The sequence below is a fragment of the Vulpes lagopus genome, chromosome 19 (assembly GCF_018345385.1).
Source record: "Vulpes lagopus strain Blue_001 chromosome 19, ASM1834538v1, whole genome shotgun sequence".
Classification (NCBI taxonomy): Eukaryota; Metazoa; Chordata; class Mammalia; order Carnivora; family Canidae; genus Vulpes; species Vulpes lagopus.
Genome location: NC_054842.1, coordinates 47,973,909 through 47,985,370, shown reverse-complemented (window position 1 = coordinate 47,985,370; position 11,462 = coordinate 47,973,909). Strand labels below are relative to the sequence as shown.

At 49.4% G+C, this 11,462-nt stretch overlaps 1 protein-coding gene across 1 annotated transcript; it reads right to left on the bottom strand.

Moving 5' to 3' along the window:
- Window positions 1–799: 799 nt before the first annotated feature.
- P2RY1 (purinergic receptor P2Y1) lies at window positions 800–7,620 on the bottom strand. Its single transcript, XM_041734522.1, has 2 exons — window positions 6,339–7,620; window positions 800–3,103 (listed from the first exon to the last, which is right to left on the bottom strand). Exon 1 carries the CDS (start codon window positions 7,500–7,502, stop codon window positions 6,381–6,383), a length of 1,122 nt encoding a protein of 373 aa, XP_041590456.1. The 5' UTR covers window positions 7,503–7,620; the 3' UTR covers window positions 800–3,103; window positions 6,339–6,380.
- Between the last annotated feature and the right edge of the window lie 3,842 nt (window positions 7,621–11,462).

Sequence of the window (11,462 nt, the reverse complement as noted above, 5' to 3'; positions counted from 1 at the left end):
TAAACCTCTGAACAGCATATAAACTTTCCAGTTTATTAAAATAAGAGAATTTAAAAGCAGTGCATTGACTTACAGAGAGAGAAGGTTCTCGGACTCCAATCCCAAAATGATTTTGAAAATCTAAACGTTATCATTTCTACACATGCACTAAATAAAAGTACACCCATACACACCCACAAAACTCTACCAAGCTGATATTGATAGAAGAAGATTCCTAACGAAGGAAGTTTGGATAGCATAGCTAATTAAGGAGTTGAAACTGAGTGACCCGCATCTTAAGGGATGCAAGTGATTTTTGCTTTTCGACCCACAGGATTCTGTACGGGGCACCCGTCTCAGCAGACAACCAGAAAACCCAACACAGGACCATTACGCACTTACCTTCTCCACTGACAGCGTGGGGGGGGGGGGTAGGTAATGCTCTAAGTATGCATCCATTCCATTATATACTTTTTTACTACATGGGATGAGATATATACTTTTAAATAAACTTTAAAGAAGCAGGCAATGTTGGCTAATGGATACACAGAAACCACAAAGGATTATTATTAGGATAATTACCACCCTGGATAAAAATTAGAGGAGAAAAGATTATAGCTCACATTTAAACTCCAGTATGAAAATACATATTGATTCTGTGTTTCTTCAAATAATGATAAGCTTATAAATTAACTTAACACTTCCCTTTTTACTGTCGAGGCCACACCTTAAGAAATACACACGATGCCAGCCACAATAGGTGTCAAAATTTGGAGAAACTTAGGAGTATTAACACTATAATAACATAGAAACCATCAGATCACATGTTACAGTTTTATTGAGACTTTTTCAGTTTTAATTGTCTATAATAGGTACAATTTTGATGATCATGATCACACCAAAGCTCTCCTATTATAAATAGCAGATAGTAAGGTGGCCGCATGCCTTAGACACACACATACACAAACACACGATATTATACACTTCCTGCATGCAAACTTAGAAAAAATATACATACATTCCTCTTATCAAAAACACAATTACGTACAGTAAGTCTGGAATTTGTTAAGCTACCGTTGATTTAGATAAACCTGAGAAGGCTCAAAATGTCAAGTAACACTGTTTCCATACTGCTCATTCAGTGAAACTGTTAATCACAAAGAAACCTAGTTCAACCATATTAAAATCACAGATAATATAAAAATAAACATTTTTGCAAAAACACTAGACAGACTAGAATTCAAAGTCACAAATTTTGATGCAGTAACATATATTCCCCTTCATGTTAATTTGTACTGTGTAGGATACGATGTACAACATAATAAAAAATTGCAAGACTGCAGCAGCCAAATCATACACAGTTGTCACCATAAAACTTGAGTTCAAGTTACCAACTGAACAACAAATACATTAAAATAGCAGTGTTGAACTTGCTGGTAGTGTGTTACTTAGAAACTATGTGAAAGAACTCAAGATTATACTCTTTCTCCTTAAGAAGAAACAACAAAAAAGTAAGCAGAACAGAGGACCGTAAGGGATCACAACAGCTGCCTGCCTCTTTCTCCCCCCTCTCTCCCTAGTTTTTCCTTAAAGTCTAATCTATCTCTAACGCCCATTCCTCCGGGCTTCTAAAAATGTAAGAGATCTACTTGGAATTTAGGACAACTTTTTTTGCACTAGAATCGGAAGCTCCAACCATATTTGGGGGTACGATTCTAAAGGTCTTGAAAAGACAATATAAACCTCTCTGTCATATAAAATATAGACAATACAGGCCTAGTCTGGCAGAGATATTTTGTATTTATTATTGAGCTTATACAAGTTGGACACCAGAGTGGGTCTGTATAGAGAATTCTAAGCAAAAAGGTAAACATGCACAAGCACTTCTAGGGAAAATTAACCTCTTGTATCACAAGGCATCCATCCATTCATATTTTAGATCAAAAACATCTTACGACAAACATTTCAAGATACTGGTATTTGAAAAGCGCAGTTTATAGTAACTCGTTTTCTCTATGCAGCACGTTACATAAAATACACTAGTGTGGCTTATCGTACACTTTAATAAATATAATCGACATCCGCATAGTTGATCTTTCAAGGGAGCTTTTCAAGCTGTACAACTGAAGGATTGTGAGCTTCATCAATAAATACTATTACATTAGGTACAATTTGACCAGCTAAGTTAAAGCTTCAGTAGATCTGTGACTACTTACACATCTTGATTTTCCCTAGTCCAGTCCCAGCTGCTATAGGCACAGACATCTCTTGCATCCGAAGGCAGCTCACTGCCCTGTCCGAGTAGACTGATAAAACTCCTAGGTCACAGGTACACGTCATAATTGGTGAGCTTTGTGAGCATTTTTAGCCAAGGCCTGGAACTGAAGAGTCTTGGAAGATACGGTGGCAGATTTCATGCACCTCTGGCCGCCCATAACGCTCTAGCACGTCCCCTGGGGTCCCAACAGATGGACGTCCTCTAAGTTTTTTTAATCCACGGAGAAGTGGTATCGAAAGGGTGAAGAGTCCTACAGTTGGCCAAGTGGCAATGTCATGCTTTTAACACTGCATCCTACTCTCTGCTGTATCTCTTCTTGATTTGTGTTTTATCATTTAAATGCAAACGAAAAAGAGTCAGAGATGTCAATCGGTGAGCCAAAAATTCCTTGAACTTGGCATTAAAATCATTTTGTAGTGTAAAACCAAGTTAACTGGTAAGTTCTATAATATCAGCAGTTCTTTCATCAAAATGCCAACAGATTTTGCCTTTACTATTAAAATACCCACTTACGTCATCAAATTCCCAGCAAACAGATCACTGCTTCGTCTTGACCCTCTGTATGTCTTTACCGTTAGCACAGACTCTTCCCAGAGACCTCTCGGTGCCTAGAAAGGGGTTGGGCAAGATCGTTCGTGTTACTGTTTGGCATGTATTCACGTGTTGTCATTGTCCACTAGAAGCCCTGGAAAAAAGCCAAAAAAAAAAAAAAACATGCCAAGAAGTAAAAGGGAATTTGTTGTAGGCATTGTCCACCTCACTGGATCCACAGTCCAAAAGAAAGTTCTCTGGGAGCTGAAACAACGGATGTAACGTGTATTGTAAACCAGGCTGGCATCCTGAGACCTAAAGGGAAGAAAACTAAAGTGAATGGTGAGGAAATATTTCAGAAATGTATACTGTTAGCTCATGAGTTCAAGGATGGTACAGGCTTTGAAATCTCCACCTTGGGTGATGCAGTGCCAGTAATCTTGTGTCCCTGAGCGTGATGTTTGCCAGGGATCAGTCATGACAGGTTTTATACGTTCTCTTTTAGGATTCTACCCAGACAAGGAATGCTGGAGAGGGCCCTACCCCAAATGAGAACCTCAACTAGTCTCTTTCCTCAAAACCAGGTGGTGTCGGTAAGACATCTAATTTCTTTTTGATTCGGCTCCTATAATTCTCAACATTTTATAAACCTCAACATTTTTTTTTTTAAAATCACTTTTTAGTAAGGCTCGACACTGCTTTTCTTCCTTGACCTCCGTGAACAAAGCCTGGATGAATCTAAGAACTGAAGGTCCCACAGATCCACATGCCATGCAGGTACCACAGGCACTGCCTTCCAGATCTGACCCTCCTGTCACCGTGTCCCACAGGTTCTTGCCTCAGGACGGCCCCCACCTCGCTTCACTTACAAAGCGCTTTCCAACAAGGTTTTCCACCATCGGATGCGAACTCTCATGCCGGCTTTGTTGAGGTTAGTTTTGACAAAAACTCCTTTGATATTGGATATATTGGAGTTAAAAATCACGTCACCTCACCTCATTAGCCTACACCATACAGAGTTTGACCATTTCAATAGCTAGAAATGCAGTATTCAATATTTATGCATTGAAATTCAATATTCATTGAAAACTGTTACTAAAATTACTGAAGTATTTTGCTGAGTTTTCATTACTGCCTGGCCGGGGCGGGGGTGGGGGGGGTGGAGAACCACTGACCACCAGTCTTCTCTTAAACTATCAGCAGTTGGATTTGTTGCCTCCACAACTTTTCAGTGCTGTGGCATCTTACATACCACATATGTTTAATTCTCTGTGTTTCTCTCTCCCATATATTTGTAGCTTTTTTTCCTTTAATGGATCTTTTATCTTCACATTTAAAGGATTATAGCTTTTCATTCTACCAAGGTAATCTGTACAAAGTCTGCTGCTGTCCCCCCCCTTTTTTTCCTTTTTACATATTGCATTTGACTTTTTCCAACATTTTGAAGAGGTACAAGAGAACCTTTACACCCTTTTGGTTTAAACTGAAGTCCTTATTCGAACATGGTCTCCTCTAAATAAACCAAACCAAACCCCTTCATCTCTCCCCCACTCCTATTTGCCTCATACACTTGAAAATATAGTTGCAGCCCACATGGAGAATGACTGTCATTCTCCCTCTGACAATATCATCCTCTTGTCCAACAGTCTTCAACCCTGGTCTGCAGCAGATCTGTGATTTTTTTTTTACATTGTTTTTACAGCTCTAAGCCTTCGTGCTGGCACACAAACTCCTCAGGCAGCGTAGGGCCACGGTGCAAGTAAACGTTCTTTATCACGGAAAGTCTAAGAGTTCACAGTGTTTACAAAGAAAGCACATGAACTTTGATTATTCCAAATGCAATTCGCCTGTACGATAAAACGTGCAGACTTCCACCAGCAAACATCTGGCACCTGACAGCACTTTTCTAGAAGTTACACTGAGAGACAATCAGGTTTCAGGTTTTTAAATTCCTTGACCTTTCTGTTGGATTCTCCAAAGGAACTCGGCCAGTCACCCCCTACGGCTCCAGGCCCAAAAGAGACACCCAGCTGAGGCCTCTTCAGCTGAGGCTGAGTGAATCGAGTTCCGCGGGAGAAATGATGAGCAGAACAGTTAATTAGAAATTAATATCAGGACAGCTCTAGGACTCAAGTGCACTTTCAATTCTAAAGGCAGATGAGAAAGCACACATTTAACTAAGTCGGCATAACTCGATTTACACACGGCTAGTTAGAAAGGGAGGCCTGAAAGGGGACCCAAAGATGCTAAGTGTGGGGATGGGTGTTTCCACTTTTTTTTTTTCAAACAAACTACTACTTCTACTTTGTTCTTCACTACTTCTACTTCTCCTACTTCACTACTTCTCCTACTTCCCTACTTCTCCTTCACTACTTCTCCTTCACTACTTTTCTACTTCACTACTTCACTACTTCTTCTACTTCACTACTTCAATTCTTCTTCTCCTACTTCTACTTCTTTTTTTTTTTTTTTTTTTTTTTAAATTCGGAGATGGTCATAGTTCATCTTAGGAGGCTCTACTTTTTTTTTAATTATTTATTTTTGATAGTCATACAGAGAGAGAGAGAGAGGCAGAGACACAGGCAGAGGGAGAAGCAGGCTCCATGCACCGGGAGCCCGACGTGGGATTCGATCCCGGGTCTCCAGGATCGCGCCCTGGGCCAAAGGCCGGTGCCAAACCGCTGCGCCACCCAGGGATCCCTCCTACTTCTACTTCTTCTACTTCACTACTTCAATTCTTCTTCTCCTACTTCTATTTCTTCTACTTCACTACTTCAATTCTTCTTCTACTTCTTCTACTTCTACTTCACTACTTCAATTCTTCTACTTCTACTTCACTGCTTCTACTTCACTACTTCTTCTACTTCTTCTACTTCTACTTCACTACTTCTTCTACTTCACTACTTCTTCTACTTCTTCTACTTCTACTTCACTACTTCAATTCTTCTACTTCTACTTCACTACTTCTACTCCACTACTTCAATTCTTCTACTTCTACTTCACTACTTCAATTCTTCTACTTCTACTTCACTACTTCTTCTACTCCTCTACTTCAATTCTTCTTCTACTTCTTCTACTTCTACTTCACTACTTCAATTCTTCTACTTCTTCTACTTCTACTTCACTACTTCTACTTCACTACTTCTACTTCACTACTTCTACTTCACTACTTCTACTTCACTACTTCTTCTACTCCACTACTTCAATTCTTCTTCTACTTCTACTACTTCTACTTCACTACTTCTACTTCACTACTTCTACTTCTACTTCACTACTTCTACTTCACTACTTCTTCTACTCCTCTACTTCAATTCTTCTTCTACTTCTTCTACTTCTACTTCACTACTTCTACTTCACTACTTCTACTTCACTACTTCTACTTCACTACTTCTACTTCACTACTTCTACTTCACTACTTCTTCTACTCCACTACTTCAATTCTTCTTCTACTTCTACTTCTTCTACTTCACTACTTCCACTTTGTTCTAAGCTCACTAGAAACTTAGAGGGGGGAAGGGAAACGCTTGACTCTATCAACGAAGCATCCTACCGTGTCACAAGAGGGGGGGGGTGCTCGGTGGTTCCCGCCTCTTCACAAGCTCGTGTCTCCATTCTGCTTGAACTCGGATAAAATGTTGAGGGTCATGTCCTCGCTCTTGGACTGCAAGTTTGCCTCACTCCTCCGGGAGGCCTTCCGGGTGGCTCTGGAGAGCCTCCTCCTGAAAGTGTCTCCCGCCAGGAAATAGAGGATGGGGTCCACGCAGCTGTTGAGACTCGCCAGCCCGCGGGTCACCTGGTAGGTGGCATAAACCCTGTCGTTGAAAGCGCACATGTCCGGGGTCTGGAAATCCAGCCGGGCCCTCAGGTTCATGGTTTTCATCACGTGGAAGGGGATGTAGGAGACGGCGAAGACCGTCAGGACGATGATCACCAGGTAGATGGATTTCCGCCGCAGGGGCGAGTCGTCCAGGTCCTTGTAGATCAGGGCCCTGACGATGAGGCCGTAGCAGCCCAGGATGAGCACGAGGGGCACGCAGAACATGGCCACGGTGGTGCACATGCTGTAGACGAAGTAGCTGCGCAGGTACTCGTCCGAGGTGCTGTCGTAGCAGGTGACGGTCCCGTTCCTGCGCACCTGGGTGCCCGAGTAGAAGAGGATGGGCGAGATGGCCAGCGCCACGACGAGCCACACGAGCAGGCTCACGTGCACGGCGGTGCGCTTGTGCAGGCGGCCCAGCGAGCGCAGCGGGTACACCACGCCGCTGTAGCGGTGCGCGCTGATGCAGGTCAGGAACAGGATGCTGCCGTACAGGTTGGCGTGGAAGATGAAGCGCTGCAGCTTGCACATCGCGTCGCCCAGCGTCCAGTCGGTCTTGTTGAAGTAGTAGAAGATGAGCGCGGGCAGGGTCAGCACGTACAGGAAGTCGGCCAGGGCCAGGTTGAACATGTACACGGAGATGCCGCTCCACGGCCTCATGTGGCGCGCGAACATCCAGATGGCCACGCTGTTGCCCAGGAAGCCGGTGACGAACACCAGGATGTACACGGCCGGCAGGTAGTAGAACTGGAAGCCCGTCTTGGTGAGCGAGCAGGTGAACGGGGCGGCGGCCGCGGCGGCGGCGGAGGCCGTGCTGTTGCCCCAGGGCCCGCCCTGGCCGCCCGGGAACGCGGCCGTCCCGTTGGGGAGCGGCGGCCACTGCGCCTCGGCGCTCATGCTCCCGCCCGGCTCACGCGGCTGCTCCGGCCGGGGCCCGGGGGCGGGGGGCGGCGGCGGCGGCGGCGGCGGGGGCGGGGGCCGCCCCGAGCATCGGGGACCAGGGAGCGCGGGGGGGCGCGAGGGGGCCGGCGCCTGGGTCCCCGCCGGAGGGGGCGCGGGAGGGGTCCCGGCGGGAGGGTGCGCGGGGTCCCCGCGGGAGGGGGCGCGCTGGGGCTCCCCGCGGGAAGGGGCGCGCGCCGGGGCGCGCTCGGGGTCCCCGGGGAAGGGGACGCGCTCCGGGGCGCACTCGGGGTCCGCGCGGGAGAGGGTGTGGGACGGGGCGCGCTCGGGGGCGCACTCGGGGTCCCCGCGGGAGAGGGTGCGGGAGGGGGCGCGCTGCGGGGCGCGCTCGGGGTCCCCGCGGAAGGGGGCGCAGGAGGGGTCCCGCTGGGGCTCCCCGCGGGAAGGGGCGCGCTCGGGGTCCGCGCGGGAGAGGGTGCGGGAGGGGGCGCGCTCGGGGGCACGCTGGGGCTCACCCACGCCGGCTCCGGGCCCCTGTTCGCCGCGGGCCATGAAATCCGCCCGGGCCGCCGCGACCGAGCCGGGCCGGCAACTTCCCGGCGGGGCCGAGGCTGCACAGCCGGGCGCGCGGGCACCTCCGCGGGCACCTCCGCGGGCACCTCCGCGGGCACCGCCGCCGCCGCCGCCGCCAACTTTGGGAGCGCGCTCCCCGGGTCGGGTCCTCGGCGGAGAGCGGGGCTGCGCGGGGGCGGCGGGGCGGCGAGGAGGTCCGGCCGGGTCGGGGGGGCGGCCCCGGCCGGCTCTCGCCGCCCCCGGATCAACTTGGCTCGGGCATCCCCCTGCTCGCGCCTCGCCCGCTACCCGCCGCCTCCGCGGTCCCGGCGCTCCGCGCTGCTGGGGCGCGTGGTGCTCCCGGCGCCTGCGGGCCGCGCTCGGGCGAGTGCGGGGGGCGGCTCCCCGCGGGGGGCGGAGTCGGGGCGCGGGGCGAGGGCCGGAGCGGGCCGGAGCGGAGCGGCCGCGCGGGGTGCGGAGCGCGCTCTGCCCGCCGCGCCCAGGGCCAGGGGGCGCGGGTCCCGCGGCCGGACGGCGATTGGCCCGCGAGCGCCCCTCCGCTCTTCCGCGCGCTCTCGGGCCAGGGAAGTTGCTGACACACAGGAAACCCTGCGCCTGCTCCCAGCCCTGCGCGCAGCCCGAGCCCGGGGGCGGGGGGCGGAGGTCTCTAGTGCCCCGGGGGGGGGGGGGGGCTGCCCGAGGTGTCTAGCGCCCCGGAGGGGGGGAGACTCCGAGGTCTCTAGTGCCCCGGGGGGGGGGAGCTGCCCGAGGTGTCTAGCGCCCGGGGGGTGGGGGACGCCGAGGTCTCTAGTGCCCCGGGGGGGGGGGAGCTGCCCGAGGTGTCTAGCGCCCCGGAGGGGGGAGACTCCGAGGTCTCTAGTGCCCCGGGGGGGGGGGGGAAGCTGACCGAGGTGTCTAGCGCCTGGGGGGGGGGACGCCGAGGTCTCTAGTGCCCCGGGGGGGGGGGAAGCTGCCCGAGGTGTCTAGCGCCGGGGGGTGGGGGACGCCGAGGTCTCTAGTGCCCCGGGGGGGGGAGCTGCCCGAGGTGTCTAGCGCCCGGGGGGGTTAGGGGGGCACAGAGGTCTCTAGAGCCCCGGGGGGGGTAGGGGGCACAGAGGTCTCTAGCGCCTCGGGGAAGGGGGGGTGCCCGAGGTGTCTAGCGCCCCGGGGGGGGGGCGCCCGAGGTCTCTAGTGCCCCGACGGGGACAGCTGCCTGAGGTGTCCAGCACCGGAGGGGAGCACCGAGGTCTCTAGCGCCCCGGGGAGGGGGGGTGCCCGAGGTCTCTAGTGCCCCGGGGGTGGGAGCTGCCCGAGGTCCCTAGTGCCCCGGAGGGGAGCTGCCCGGGCTGTCTAGCACCGGAGAGGGACACCGAGGTCTCTAGCGCCCTGGAGAGGGGCAGGGGACGCCGAGGTCTCTAGCGCCCTGGGGCCCCCGCCCAGGGCTGCCCTGTCCGAGGCCCCGCAGTCCTCAGTCCCCGTCCCCATCCGGGATCGCCCCGCTGCTGCAGCGCTCCCGGCTCCGCGGAGCCCAGACTCCGGGCACTTGCTGGAACCTGCTCCTCCGAGAGACAGCAGCAGCTTTCGGAGGCGGGCGGGTGGGGAGGGGAGGGGAGGGGAGGAGAGTAGAGGGGAGGGGAGGGGGAGAGCGGCTTGCTGCCCTTCTAGTCTGCTTTTTACTTTTTAGTTCAATGTTTTTGTTTTTTTATTTTTTTTCCCCTTAACCAGCCAAAGTGTTGTCAACGGAAGTTATTAGTGACTTATTTTCTAAAAGACCCTCGGAGGCATATTAGTATTTCCCATCGCTTAGCACCCTTTCTCTTGATGCCCACCGCCTAGGGGCGACAGTAGGTCCCCAGATCCTCCTGTCCAGGGCATTTCAAGATCAGAGGCTACGCTGGATTGTTTTAGAAACATTAAGCACAGCTTAACTGTCAAGCACACCTTTATCTAGCTAGATGTAAAGGCCAATTGCAACTCCAAAGGGATTAAAGTAGGATTTTTTTGGGGGGTGGGGGGTTATGACCAATCCTATTTCTTCAGGTTAAAGTGATTAGTCACAATTAGCTCTAGTAAGCACCTTAGCAATGCAGGTTGGGACTTCCTTAAACCTCACACTAACTGAAAAACTCGTTTTTCAATGACTTGAAACGTATCAGAATGTTAAGCAGTGTGCCTCAGAATTAATTGGAAAACAAATTATTGACTTTTCAGGCACACGTTTAAATGGGCTCACACAGGAACAGAATCTAGCACTTCTGGACAATTTCCCAATAACGTTCTGTTATGTGAAATGTCAGAGGCTTTTCTCTTAGAAGAAAAAGAAAATCGAAAAAGATCTGTAAAATATATACCATAAAGATTTCTTTCTGGTCCCAGATGTTACATGATAGTGTTCTCTTAAAAAAAAAAAAAAATACCCAGAGGAAAACCACTACCACAAAGGAAGATGGTCCTTTAGAGGAACGTGTCTAGAAAGGACCCTATTCAAATGCATTATATCATGAGCACGCTGGTATTTGGAGTTGTGGTCAGTTGAACAGTGTGAAAATAAGTGATAACACCAGAGTAAGTATCTCTAAGGCATGTTGTTTTGAAGTCAGTCCTAACTGAAAGGAATTTTTCTCATCATCAAATGAGGGGGGTAGATTTGATTATCTTTTATTTTTTCACTCCAGTCTCCAAATTATAGGACTCTGAGGCTTACCCTGAAACAGTTTCATCTCATTTGATTGGGATGGTACTAACTTGGGATGATATTCTATTAAGAGAGGAGCAAAGAAAACCATTAAGAATTTCATCGGTACCCAATAGGCACTCCTAAGGCATTCCTTTGCATTTTTCATTTGCAACATAAGCGATAGGTAATCTCACTTGAAGTCTGCTTCAAATGTGTTAACTCCATGTATTTTGAAAGGTACAGTTAGTCCAAATACCATTAAGGTACTTTCAGAAAACTTGACACTTGACTAGAAATTTGGAGAAGAGAGTTGTCCTAAATGCACCAGTTACATAAATATTGTAGATACTGCTTTTAGATTCCGCATATCAACCTGCCTGTTTATAGTATGTAAGGTATATTTTAAATCAAAACTGGGGTATTGTGGGAATAATTTGTATGTTTTCAAATTGTTGACTTTATAATGCACTGAGCTAGATTGAATGAAGGAAAAAAAATACTGTCTAAAACCCAAGAACGTGTTAATATTTACTGATTCTTTACTACCAATTATAAATGCCTTAAAGGTATGAAAAGAATATGCTCCCTGCCTCAAAGTGTTGTGCAAATTTGCTTTGTATTTGATTAATGTAAATGCCCGACTCCAAGGAATTTATAGAGGGAAAGGCAAAAAGTACGATATCATAACAATAAGGCTTTCTTATATAGTCAGCACTATGCACACCTAA

Bases quoted from the DNA above. Each gene is read 5' to 3' on its own strand.
- P2RY1 (XM_041734522.1), bottom strand. From the start codon at position 7,502: ATGAGCGCCGAGGCGCAGTGGCCGCCGCTCCCCAACGGGACGGCCGCG.